The following is a 13,489-nucleotide window of genomic DNA, read 5'->3' as shown; positions in this document are numbered from 1 at the left end:
GTCTAGAAGACAAGGCAGAGCAAAAGAAGGAAATAATCAAACAAAAGCAACTGTTAGCACAACTAGAGGGTCTTGCTTGTGATTTGGGAGCCTCTAGATGGGAAGAGATTGAGAAGAAGCAATGTGAGAATGACGTAGAGGAAACATTAGAGGAGCCATTTGATCCAGGAATTTTAATTAAATATAGAAGCGCAATAAACACAGCTCCTTATTTGCAGCAATAATAGAGGATGACAAGGATTTTATTTGCATCATATTTTTACAAGTTGAAGATTACATGCCATCCGTCCTATGCGCTTGAGGACAAGCACCTTTCAATGGGGCATATAATGTTATGGAGCTACTATACGTATTGCAGTTTTACTACTGTACTTAAGATATTTTTATTTAGTCATTCAGTTTTATATGTTATTATCAGTTTCTTTGTTAGTGGGTGTTAGTGGGGTGGTTAAGGAGGTTATTCATTTGTATGGGTAGTGGGTAGTTTTAGCTTTGCATTTAGTTGTTTAAAAGATTGTGATATCAGCAAAATGTAGGCAGGATTTTAAGAAAAGGTTTTGAGTTCCTTAAACTCAGAGATTGTAGAGTTCTCTACTGAGCTCTAGGAGATTGCAGATTCTCTCTAAGTCTGTCACCATACACAGAAGGAAGAAAACTCCTCCTAAGACATCCCATCTCAAACGTGATCCCCTAATTTGAAGATCCCATAACCAGATCCAAATTTGGGACCATAACAAAATTCCTCACTGCATTTTATTTATGTTGAAAATTGGAATTTCTTGATCATGTGATACAGGTGTATTACATTTGAGGAGGTTATGAATTTTTTCGTAATTTTTTTTTTTTAAATTTGCTTTTATCTGCTTAACCCAAGTTTAAAAATTTGTCAATGAATCAAAAAGTAAAAAGCTCATGCTCATGGTTTATTGTTATTTAGCATTTTGACTAGGTAATCTTAGACCCAGTAGAAAGTTAGAAACAAGAAAATATCATTTAGCCTCAATGTGGCTATAATTGGGCCTACTTGTTTATCTCCAATAGCACTCAATAACATTTTTTTCCCCTTGCCTCCACGGTTCAATTGTGGGGTTAAAATTAAATGGATTTCTTGTTTAAGATGACTAACCATAAGTGATATATATATATATTTTTTTTAAAATATCAAACCCTGGAATATCTTGTGAAAAATTCATTTGTGTTCGTTTTTTCTAAAATTGTGAAATGTAGTCATCAAATCATAAGATTTGCTACTACATTTCAGTCTCTGAGTGTCGAAGCTATAAAATGTGAACCACTTGAAACTTAGAAACACCTGAATTCCCAGGCTGTAAAAATTTAATATGGTTTGGTCTTCAAGATTGTGAGACAGTTTTGTCTTGCATATTTCAGGTGCTGTCATCATCTCTTTTTTTTTTTTTTTTTTTTTATTTTAAATTTGTGCATATTTTCGAGATAGAACACTTATTTTAGTTGAAACATTGCACTCTTTCTTTGCTTTTCTTTTTTTTTTTTTTTCTTAAATTACTCCTGAATTTGGTGACAAGTATGTAGTTTAATCATAATCATTGACTTTTTTCAAGATAGATGACTAAAAATTCCCAGCTTGAATAATAATAAAGAAGTTATTATCTGTCTTGTGAAACCTGTACATTAACTCCTATCTACAAACATTCTTAGGGTTTTTGATCAATTATATTTGTTGTTTTTATGTTATGTGAAGGGTAAAAAGTTTCTATTCTTCTTATGTAAAAAATGGTTACACATCTATTTATACATAAGAAGTATATGGAAATACCTATGCTACCCTTTACATTTAAGATTAAAAAATAGCACATAAAACTCTACTAGACAACACTCCCTCTCAAGTCCTTAATCTCAAACTCTTGAGCCAGTAATTTCTTCAGGCGAGCAACTTCTGTTTCATCATCTCCTATTACAACCATATCATCAACATAGACAATAAGTAATGTGATCTTACTACTACTGTGTCTGATAAATAGTGTATGATCAACATTACTCTGAGTGTAGCCAAAGGAGATCATGGCCCTACTAAGTCTGTCAAACCATGCCCTAGGTGACTGTTTGAGACCATATAAGGCCTTCTTCAACCTACAAAACTTTCCTTTGGTTTTCTGACAATCAAATCCAGGAGGGATATCCATGTAGACTTCATCTTCTAAATCTCCATGCAAAAGGGCATTGTTTACATCAAATTGATGTAACTCCCAGTTTAGATTAGCTGCACATGATAGAATGATTCTGATTTTGTTCATCTCTGCAATTGGAGCAAAGGTCTCTTGGTAATCAACACCATAAGTCTGAGCGTATCATTTAGCAACCAACCTAGCCTTGTACCTTTCGACTTAGCCATCTGCCCTATGCTTTACTATAAACACCCACTTACATCCCACTGGTTTCTTTTCTACTGAAGAAGTAACAAGATCCCAAGTTTCATTCTTTGCCAAAGCTTTCATCTCCTCCACCATTGCTTCCTTCCATTTTTGATCCTGATGCGCTTCTTGCCAATCCTGTGGAATAGAAACAGAAGAAACAAACAAGACAAAGGCTCTGTAGGAAGAAGACAAAAAGTCAGAGGAAACAAATTGAGAAATGGGATGTTTAGTACAAGATCTCACACCTTTCCTGGGAGCAATAGGAATATCAGTGTCATCGATAACAAGATTAACAACAGGGTCAGGATCAACACTATGTATTATAGAAGTTGTATCAGAAGTAGGGATAGTAGGAGTTATTGGAAGCTCACCGCATTGGTTTTCCGGACTTCATTGCAAGGAAGACGGTTGGGCATTGGGATCATGCACGTGGCACTAGTCTTCTCCCTTCTGCTGTATCTCTTTAAATCTGTCGTATCTAATCTCTCTTTTCTTCGAATCTGATGATCACCTCTGGGTTGTGATTCATCTATTTTTTGTACCTCTTCATCAATATTAACAAGGTTCATAAATTGTTCCGGTACAGATACAGACATAGGAGTCATTCCTATTCCTACTTCCTCTTCTTTCATCCTAGTCTCCCCATGAAGAGGAGTGGGGGGAAATAAGGTTCAGACTCTCTAAAGGTAACGTCCATACTCACATAATATTTTCGAGATGGAGGGTGATAGCACTTATACCCCTTTTGTGTGGAAGAATAACCAACAAACACACATTTCAAAGCTCTAAGTTCTAATTTTCCTCCATGTCTGTGATGAATGAAAAACACATACAACCAAAGACTTTTGGTGGAACAGTATATGAAGTATGACCTTGTAGGGCTTCTATAGGACTCTTAAAGTTCAATGTTCGAAGGGGCATTCTATTAATTAGATATGCTGCAGAAAGAACAACATTCTACCCAATAGGTTTTAGGCACATTCATAGTAAACAAGAGAGACCTAGTCACTTCTAACAAATGTCTATGCTTCCTTTCTGATACCTCATTTTGAGCACTTGTGTTCGCACAACTAGTTTGATGTATGATTCCCTTGGAATCTAAATATGCTTGAAACATGTTCTCCATGTACTCTGTTCCATTATCAGTTCTTAATATTTTAACATTGGCACCAAATTGTGTACTAATCATATTATGAAAGGATTGAAAACAAGAAAACACTTCACTCTTTGTTTTCAACAAATAAACCTAAGTTAATCTAGTACAACAATCAATAAAAGTAACAAATCACCTATATCCAGATTATGAAACAGTAGAAGTAGATCCCCATACATCAGAATGAATAGTCATAAAAGGAACAAAAATTATTTTATTATGGGAAACATAAGTGTTTCTTGCATGTTTAGCAGTTCACAAGCATAACAAACTAGAGAATCTAACAGACATTGGCTAAACTAGTTAGGATATAACCTTTTAAGAACAACAAAAGAAGGATGTCCTAACCTCCTATGCCACATAATAGCTATTTGACTAGTACTACTATTTCCTAACAGTGCTTGGGGAACTTTTGAGACTAGGCCATGGCTACTCTTCTCAAGGAGATATAGGCCATCGTGCAATCTACCAAATTCAATCATTTCCCTTGTTCTCAGATCCTGCAAAATATAATGAGTGGGAAAGAATTCAACTTTGTAGTGTAGGGCCTTAGTAATAGCACTAACAGAGAAAAGATTTACTGGAAAGCTAGGAATATGAAGAACAGAGTTTAAATTGATGTTAGGGGTGCACTGAATAGAACCTATTTCAGAAATAGATTTAAAAGAACCGTCTGCAATACAAACAGTTTCTTTACTAGAAGAAGGTGAGTATGCTAAAAATTTACTAGATGAGCTTGTCATATGCTTGTTTGCTTCTGAGTCTATAACCCATGAATCATCAACAGAATCAGCTAGAAGGGCCATACCTGAATGCACCAAATTAGAGGAAGCTTCTGGAGTGGATGAAAAGTCGAGCTTTTTCATAAGACGTCTCAAGGTTTGTACCTCTTCAGCAGATAAACCTCCAACTGGGTTTACCGAGACTACTTCAGGAGCTACAACTGCCTCAGCTTGATGAGCAACATGTCGAGTAGAACTTGGCCTTCTACCCCAATGGCTACGACCACGTCCGCTAGTTGGTTGCCCATGTAATTTCCAACATGAATCTTTAGTGTGTCCTGACTTTCCACAATGGTCACATCGGCGGGAATCCTCCTCAGATGAAGCACGAGTAACTTGTAAATGTTGAGAAGCTATAAGTCTAGCTCTCTCAGATGGCCCGATGGATAATAACACTCCTCAACTACTCTCCTCCTGCTGAATATAGGAGTATGTTTCCTCTAAGGAAATCATAGGACTCTTTCCCAAAATCTGGATCCTAATCGGGTCATACTCAACATGCAATCCCGCAAGAAACTTAGAGACTCTCTCAGTCTTAACCTTCTTCTGGTATCCATCCACGTCCTCTTCGCACTTGGGATGATAAGTCTCATAGTAGTCTAGTTGTTGCTATAGGTCATTCAAGGCAGCATAATACTGGTTAATTGTCAATTCCCCTTGCTTCAAGCCATGGACTTTGTTGCGAACCTCATACACTTGAGCAAAATTTCCATGCTGAGAATAGGTCTTAGTCACAGTTTTCCAAATTTTTGCTGCGGTATCCAACATCGAATACCCTTTTGTAATACTAGGCTCCATTGAATTGATTAGCCAAGACATAACTAATGAGTTTTCGGAGTCCCATCTATTATAAGTGTCACTCAGAGGTGTGGGTGCGACTTTAGAACCAGTAATATATCCTTGTAATCCTCTATCCTTGATAAACAATAAGCCAGACCTTGACCAAGCAAGGTAATTTGTTCCACTGAGCTTTACTGGGCTAATTTACAATGAAGGGTTGTTGTGTGAATGGACAACTTGAGTGTCTACAACTACTGTACCATCACCCATTGTAAAAAACACAGAAATAAAGTCTGAAAATACCCAAAACAACCTGAAAAACAGTCTGAAATAAGGCAAAAGAGGAAGAACAGCCTTGAAAAAGTGAAAGCCAGACCAGGAAAATATGCTAGATGGAGGCGCACAACCAAGACGAGTCTGCCGGAGTAAGCCATTTCCAGAGTGGTGGCCAGAATCTGCGTCACGCGCTGCCACGCGCCTGCGAGTGGGAGAGGAGGCAGAATCTTCTGGAGGCGTATGGGCCCACGCCCTGTGTTGGGAGGCTGCTGGATTCTGGGTATAAGCAGATCGGCTGTTGCCCTTTCTCGTTAAGTGGGTGGTGTAAGACACTTCCCTCTTTCCGGTCGCTGGAAGGTGTAGCCTATGCTAGGGTTTTTCTCTCTCTAAGGTATGTGAGCTGAAAAGGTCAGCAAGGCTCTGATACCATGTTGTTTTTTATGCTATGTGAAGAGTAAAAAGTTTCTATTCTTCTTATGTAAAAAATGGTTACACATCTATTTATACATAGGAAGAATATGGAAATACCTATGATACCCTTTACACTTAAGATTAAAAACTAGCGCATAAAACTCTACTAGACAACAATATCCTTTAAATAAGAACATTCACAGCTCGACTTCTCATGTATTCCCAGCAAATGGTAAATGACTTCTAGGAGTTAGCTACACCTGTTGAATTTGACTTGTTTTCAATCTCCATGGAAAGCAAATTGGTTGACGAGGCTCTTGGAGTAAGTCAACAGATATAGTTTGTGAGGAAGGCCTGCTTTACTGATTGATGAAATGTTGATAGGTATATTACTCTTTATCCTTCATAGGAGATCTGATAAATTTCATTTTAAGTTGTCTGTTCTGTTTTGGGGAATCTATTGTGTCGACTTAGCTCTTATATGTGTGCAGTTGTTGTGTATCTTTTGTTGAGGAAGTACAGTGGGGATTGTTTAACAAGTAGTGTATCCATTTGGTCTCTTTTTTTTTCCCTTCTGCATTTTTTAATTGTTTTGCTGTACTGTTCATAATTATGTTTGCTTTTGGCTGCGGGGTATTATGTTTGAGCTGCTTTCAAAGATTTGGATAGAAACTAGAATTTTCTATTTTAGTGGTATTCTGTGTGTATTGGATAATGCCAACAGCTGATAATTTCATCAAGAATGTGAAATTTCTAGGTGTATAAGACCAAGTCAGTATTTTTTTTATGCTGTGGCAATTGTTTGATGCAAATTTTAGTTGACAAGTCCACAGAGTGGTTCAATTGTGATTTGATAATAGCAACACTGACTTTCGTCCTTGTGTGTGGTATATGAAAATACAAGGTATGGGCTACTTGTGCACAGAAGGGATGGTGCAAATTTTCTGCTTTCTTGAATGTAATACGTGATTAGGTGTGTTCATGTACTGACCAAACCACCAAACCGACAGTCCACAAAATCGAATGGTGAAATCCAATTGTGAAACTGAAAGATTTACAACCACATAAATTAAAATAGCAAGGCAGGCTGCATGTACAATCCCATTCACATCCAAAACAAGTCAAGAACTCAGATGATGACAAAAGATAAATTGTCTCTTAAAATATTGCATGACATATACATCACTAATGATTAAAGATAAACATTCCATATTAGTTGTTATAATATTTGCTCACTCAATTTAACCTAGTAAACCAAGTCCACAGCATCAAACATAATAGAAAAACTAACATGAAAGAACTAAATAGACTTAAAACAAAAACTAAATCAACTCTTTTTTTCCAAATTTGCACAAGCAATGTTTTCATAAAGCTTCCCCTTCATCTCCACCAAGCCCACCACCTATGTCATTATGACCACTTATTTCTATGTCAGTGTCATTATCTCCCAAATCTTCAATTCTCTAGTTCATGTTGATCACCATTCAAATCATGGATTTCTAAATCTATTCTATTTCATGGCTTTCTATATTTTTAATTGCCACTTCATTTCCACCATTTATATCTTCGTTTATAGCACTTATTGCTCCATTTTCAAGAACATTCAACCAATGGTGTAACCAGATCACTTTCTTCAATTGTCCACTTATCGATCATTTGTAGTTCTTCAAACAAATTGAACTGTGAAGATATACTGTCTGCAAGTTATACATGAAAAAATCAAATCATTCATCTTTGTTTGATGCAAACAGTTTATTCTTTTTGTTTGAATCCATAGAGATGAACTTTTTATAAAAATACTAAATAAACAGATATATATTAAGGAAAATTTACTTGTTCATAAACAAACATATCATAAAGTTTAGTTATTGCCATTTCAAATGAACTCAAGTTATGCGTGCAACCAGAAGAAATACATGTAAAACTCAATATTTGAATTGCAAATTTCTGCAATTCAGGGCATTACTGTTAAACTCAATGTCCTAGTCACCTTTGGAGCTTCAATACCAAATAAACCTTTTGCATCCTTGAAAGGTTCAGTTGCATATCTATCTTGCATCTGTCAGTTGGATCTGATACCATTCCCTGAATATAATTATATAGTCCAATCTTAATGTCTGCATCTACCTTGAAATTAGGAGCATAATGGTAATGGGATTCAAGCAGTAAATTGCTGCATGCCTATGTATATCTAATTGGAGCTCCATCTTTCATCAATGATTTTCTATGTAGGCTCATAGCTGGGAAAAAATGTATTAGCAAAAAGTTGACGGCACATAAAAAAAAAAAAAGTAAGAAAGTTTGTTAGAAAATATAAGAGTACGAATTTATTTTCTTTACATTCATCAAAATTGGTTTGCATATTCTCTTTTGCACAATTCATCTGATATCCACAATATGTTTACAATATTTATTACTGTTTACTTGAGAGGCCAAGTTAGTATTCGATTTTATGCTCTGTGGCAATTAATGGTGCAAATTATAGTTGACGAGCCCCTGGGCTGCTTGTGCACAAAAATGTGGCACGAACTTGGTGCTTTCTTGAGTGGTACACATGACTAGGGGTCACATGACTATGGTTGTTTATATATTGACCAACCACAAAACTGCAAAGAAATTAATCAAACTGAACTGTAATTATGGTTTTCAAACAATGGTGGTTAGGTTCAATTTGAATAAATGTGAAAACTGAATAGTTAGTTTACTTTATGGTTTTACCTTCAAAACGACTTAAACTGAACTGAAATGAACAATTATAGCTCTATATAATATTTCGCGTATGAACAAGAGGTTTTCTAAAAAAAAGAATTTCATATTTAAGGATTTTACGTTGATTATTAATAATTCCATTGGTGCTTAAAGTCTGTTAATTGATTTTTTTTTTTTTTTTTTTTTTAAATTGTAAGTCCAGTTTAAAATATAAAGAAAATAATGAATTAAATTTAGGCCCATCAGTAAAGCCCAAACTATCCAAATTGTTGAAACTGGCAAAAGCAAATTAAATTAGGGCTGTAAGTAAGCCAAGTTGGTTGTGAGATACTTGAAGCTTGTTTTGTTTAAGTTCGTCTCATTAAGCTTATTCAATAAGCTTATTGAGCTCAGTTTAAGCTTGCTTATCAAGCTCGTTTAATAAACAAGCTGATCCATGAACTCAAGTTGGAGTTTGTGAAGGAATATTTTTTTTTTTAAATTATAAATTGTAAACAAGTTGAGCTTCAACTTGGTTTTTGTAGCTCGAATATAACTCAAGCTGAGTTTGAGTAGATTTTTATCTAGCTGAACTTGAGCAAGACAGACTTGGTTTGGCTTGTTTACCTTCCTGAACCAACCATTCCTTGATACACACACACGCGCGCGCGCATGTTTTCGATGGTTTTGCTTTCGATGGTATGATCCAGATTTTTATGCTTTTGTTCAGCTTTGAGTTCTCAAACCAAATTGGTTGATTTGTTTTGAATTCATGCACTAGACTGCCTCAAATCAAACTGCGTATACCTCTATCCATGACAGTCTGACGTGGAATTGAAGGAGGTATGTATAACCATGACAGTATAGACAAAATAACTGAAGAGTGCTTTTAATTCTGGATCATACCAGCTGTTCACCTTGGAACTGTTTGTATGTCTGGTCTGGTTTACTTTCACTAGTTGATTATGTCTAGCTGGATTAAAATGTTAAACTGGGTAAACAAGACGACCTTATGAAATCTGATTTTCATCTCTAATACTTCGTTTTGATTTTGGACAATCCTCTACCTCTATTTCCTTGCTACTATTGATTATTTTTCTTTATTTGTTTTGCTCATCATTCATTTTCTTCACCATTTTGGTGTTTGATGAGGAAATAAAAGGCTAAATGAACAACTTTTGCAATGAATGTTCAAAGGGAATGAGTTACTGGATGAGAGATTCAAGAAGGCGAATACAGATAAGAGATTATGGTAGTTTCATTTGGTACATTGAGTAGCAAGAGAAATAGAAGATGAAAAAACATACTTGGAGAAGAGGAAATTATACTCTAATACAACCAGATTAAATCTGTTGCCTCCTCTTCTGATGCATGCTATAGAGAGTTTTATTTTTATACAAATTCCAAAGAATCAAAAACCAATTAGAAGTCTTGCGTGTGAGCTATCTGCACAAATTGTCTTTGTTGCCTTCAATGTCAAAATATATCTAATTAGCTTTTGCTTTTAAGGCAGTAAAACTGGGGAAGTAGAAAGCAACATATTGACATTTATTAGACAAAAGTGAAAGAGAGGTTATGTACTCATTCTATGGAAGAATAAATTGAATCCTGTTTATTTAAATTAGGAAAACTTTATGATATAATGTACTGCTTACCAATAATTTGGTAAAGATGTAATTGGATTGACAGAGTATTTTACAATGGAAGAAATAATATTGAAAAAAAAAAAAAGCAAGAAAGTTCCATTGCTGAAACCCGTTCAACTTCTAGTGTTAGTTTTGGAATACTGGTTGCAAGTTTCAACTAGTGTGAGTAATAAAGTTGAAACCTCTGATTATAGTTATATAAGAGGTACCTGTGTTGAGAAGACATAGCATGAAGTTGGTACTTTGCTAACAAGTACACATGACTGTGTAACATGAGAACTGTAAAGAGCATGTATTAGCCAAAGGAAATGAAATTTGAACGTGTAGATCCAATGCAGATATTAAACTGAAAACCTCTGATGCTACTTCTGACTTAGCCGCTGTATTGTGCACCAAATTTGATGAGAAATGATTAAGTCATTTCAAATAGTGCTTTAAATAGGATGTCATGATTTCTTTCCTGGTATCTTTCATGATGTTAAATATGTCGTCACTATTGATTTTGCTACCAGCCTTAGTTTGCTAATATTCTTGTCATTAATTTCTGGGTTTTGTTTTCCTACTCCTTGGTTTTCTCATATGTTCCAATGCTTGGGTTTAATTTAATAGGCTGAATATGTTTATTAGAAAATTCAGTTTGGGGAATTATTGGAAAATTCTGTTTGAACTTGATATTTAATTACTTTTTCGTTTCACGTACACTGGATGCTTTAATTTTATTTTGTGGTGGAATTTGATGGTATTAGGTCTTAAGTTATCCATTAAAAAGGCCAATCCTTAAATCTGTTTTTGGTATGGTGAGTTATACTCAGAAACTGGTTTATATAATTACAAATTTCTATTGCATTTGTATTCCATAAATACTACAAAAGATTAATATGTATTAATAATTATTGATGTGATTACTGGTATATATTACCCATTATACATACATGATACAAATGCTAAAAAATGAAGGATTCAGAGTGGACCTATCACAGTGCTAAAAAATGTGTTGCAAGACTTTGCTATAATCTGTGAGCTTTTCCCGTTTTCCTTTTTCGGTCAAAGTAATTCTAAGACAGGATGTAATTGCGACTTTGCAAGAGAGTTTAGATAGTCTGATTTGAGTTGAATTTTGCTTAGTTGCAGTTTTTATTCAAAATTTTTGCAGGGGTGGGATCTGAAAATGATCTGGATTTCTGATGGTTTTCTTCAAGTGTAGTACATGGTGGAAATTTTGGTAGTTCTATCAAATACCATAATTTAGTTACTTAGCTCAGTCCACCAATCTCTAATTTTACAATAGATTTCGATTCTCGATTTGACAACTATGGATTTCACTAATTACATTTGTCTGGTTTGTGTTGCATGAACCTGAAATGCTGTTATATGTTATTTCTGCAAATTAATAAAAGGACAACTAGTTTTTAAGGGAAATAAGATTGAATTTCGATACCATGTTAGCCTATTTCTAAAAGCCTCTCTTTCTACCATAATTCTTCCTTTTTGCCTGGTATCATAATTTCTGGTGATGCTTCATATTATCAGATAACACAAACCATGCAAGTACCAATCTCTTATGCCGAGGAAATCATTGGGATTGGAGGGAATAATATTGCATATATTCGTCGCACTAGTGGAGCCATAATAACTGTGCAAGAAAGCAGAGGATCACCTGATGAGATAACAGTGGAGATCAAAGGTACACCCTCACAGGTTCAGATGGCTCAACAACTAATTCAGGTAACCCTTTTTCACCAACACTTTTCCTGAAGTTTCGAAAATTTATTTGAAAATTAAGCATGCATATGAGATAGACATCTCAAAAATAGGGCCTCGTTCCAATATTATTAATATGCATGAAAATGAACAAAAAAATTTTAAAACTTCTTGTTGTCCTAGAAGCAATGGGATTGGATCATATATATTGTGGGAGTGGGCCCCTGAAGCCTTTTAAGAGTATGATCTTTCTTAGCCTAATATATAAATTTGACCCTAAACTTTGGCAGATTTTCGTTGTGCCCCCTAAAACTTTGTGGGAGTTCAAACGCAAACTAGCCACTTCTCTTTTTACTAGTAGCATGTTGGGCAGTATGTCTTTGTCCAAGCTGGTCATGACCTGCTGTTTTACATTTCACTGGTAACTATGCTTTTTGCCAAAAGAAATGCGAAAGTGCAGGGTCTTGATTGAAACCCTACAAAGTTATTTTATTTTGACAAGAGGTATGGTTATTTCTAAAATGTGAAAATGCAAAGTCATCCGCAAACTTCAAGGGGTTACAAGAATAATCGGTGAAAGTATAGAGTCAAATTTATGCTTTAGGCTGATTTTTTTTACATTCATTAGATCATGATTTTTTTGAAAAAATGCAACCATTGCTTGGTGCCGGATAGGCTTTGGCTATATGCTTCGTGGAATATTGCAATACATTTTCTGCTGTTTGTGCAGGACTTCCTAAGCAATCACAAAGACCCAGTCACAAGCAACTATGGCAAGTATGACGGAGGACTAAGATCTATGTACTCTCCCTTAAATAATAGTATGCTTTATTCTTCGTCTTCATTGTCTGGGCAATCCTATGATGGATATGGATCTTCTGGTCTTGGAGGCTATAGTAATTTTAGACTTTGAGAACAGTAAGCGAGAAGATGGCAGTGTTTTTTAGGAAATAATTCTAGGAATATGATATCTAATCACCCTTTTTTTTTTTCAAAAAAAAAAAAAAAAAAGGTTCGAAAAATGCTCTTGGAATTTATCGAATGTAAAAATCATTGAGAAATAGGTGATCCCTTGCTCATCTGATAGGATGACTTGATAGTCGGTTGTTTTTCAAAATCCAACCAAATAGGTGTAATTTATTGGATTTGTCTTTGCATGTGTCCTGATGGATGTTGCTCTCATTTCATTCCTTCCAGATTTCTTTTTTAAAACTATGATTGATGCAGTGGTTAAGAGTATTTTTAGTTTAATTTGTTTAATAAACTTTACTCCTTGATTGCTTGGATTTATTAATAATTATTGAAATCATGAATATGAAAACTCCGGAAGTGATTTCAAATTTCATAGATCTTGAATCTACTCTTGAACATGGCTTTTTCATATTTATGAAGCCATTGAAAACCTATTCATAGACTGTTTGATAGTCATAAAATTTATTTACAAATCCACAATTTTATAATGTAAATGATATTTCATTGTTCAAAAAAAAAAAAAAAATTCATTGATTTATATTTTTAATTTTATGGAATTGGTTGTTTTTAAATGAAATTTAATTAATATTGATAGTGTTTATAACATTTTCATGAAAATCGTAGTACATGTTAGTAAAGCTAAATGTTTGAGACAAATTTAAAATAATTAGAAAATGTAAAAACTGC

The 13,489-nt window shown here is 34.7% G+C and overlaps 1 protein-coding gene across 1 annotated transcript in view; it reads left to right on the top strand.

The window, feature by feature from the left end:
• Nucleotides 1-13,127, top strand: part of LOC105631080 (RNA-binding KH domain-containing protein PEPPER) — a 16,946-nt gene extending 3,819 nt beyond the window's left edge. The window contains exons 5-6 of the mRNA XM_012213080.4: nt 11,660-11,854; nt 12,561-13,127. Of these exons, the coding sequence (XP_012068470.1) occupies nt 11,660-11,854; nt 12,561-12,743 (378 nt within the window). The 3' untranslated portion in view covers nt 12,744-13,127. The remainder of the gene's footprint in view (nt 1-11,659; nt 11,855-12,560) is intronic.
• Nucleotides 13,128-13,489: the final 362 nt, after the last annotated feature.

Source organism: Jatropha curcas, chromosome 8 (genome assembly GCF_041381405.1).
Source record: "Jatropha curcas cultivar XTBG-Jc1 chromosome 8, XTBG_Jcur_1.0, whole genome shotgun sequence".
NCBI classification, from domain to species: domain Eukaryota; kingdom Viridiplantae; phylum Streptophyta; class Magnoliopsida; order Malpighiales; family Euphorbiaceae; genus Jatropha; species Jatropha curcas.
This window is presented reverse-complemented; position numbering and strand designations above follow the sequence as displayed.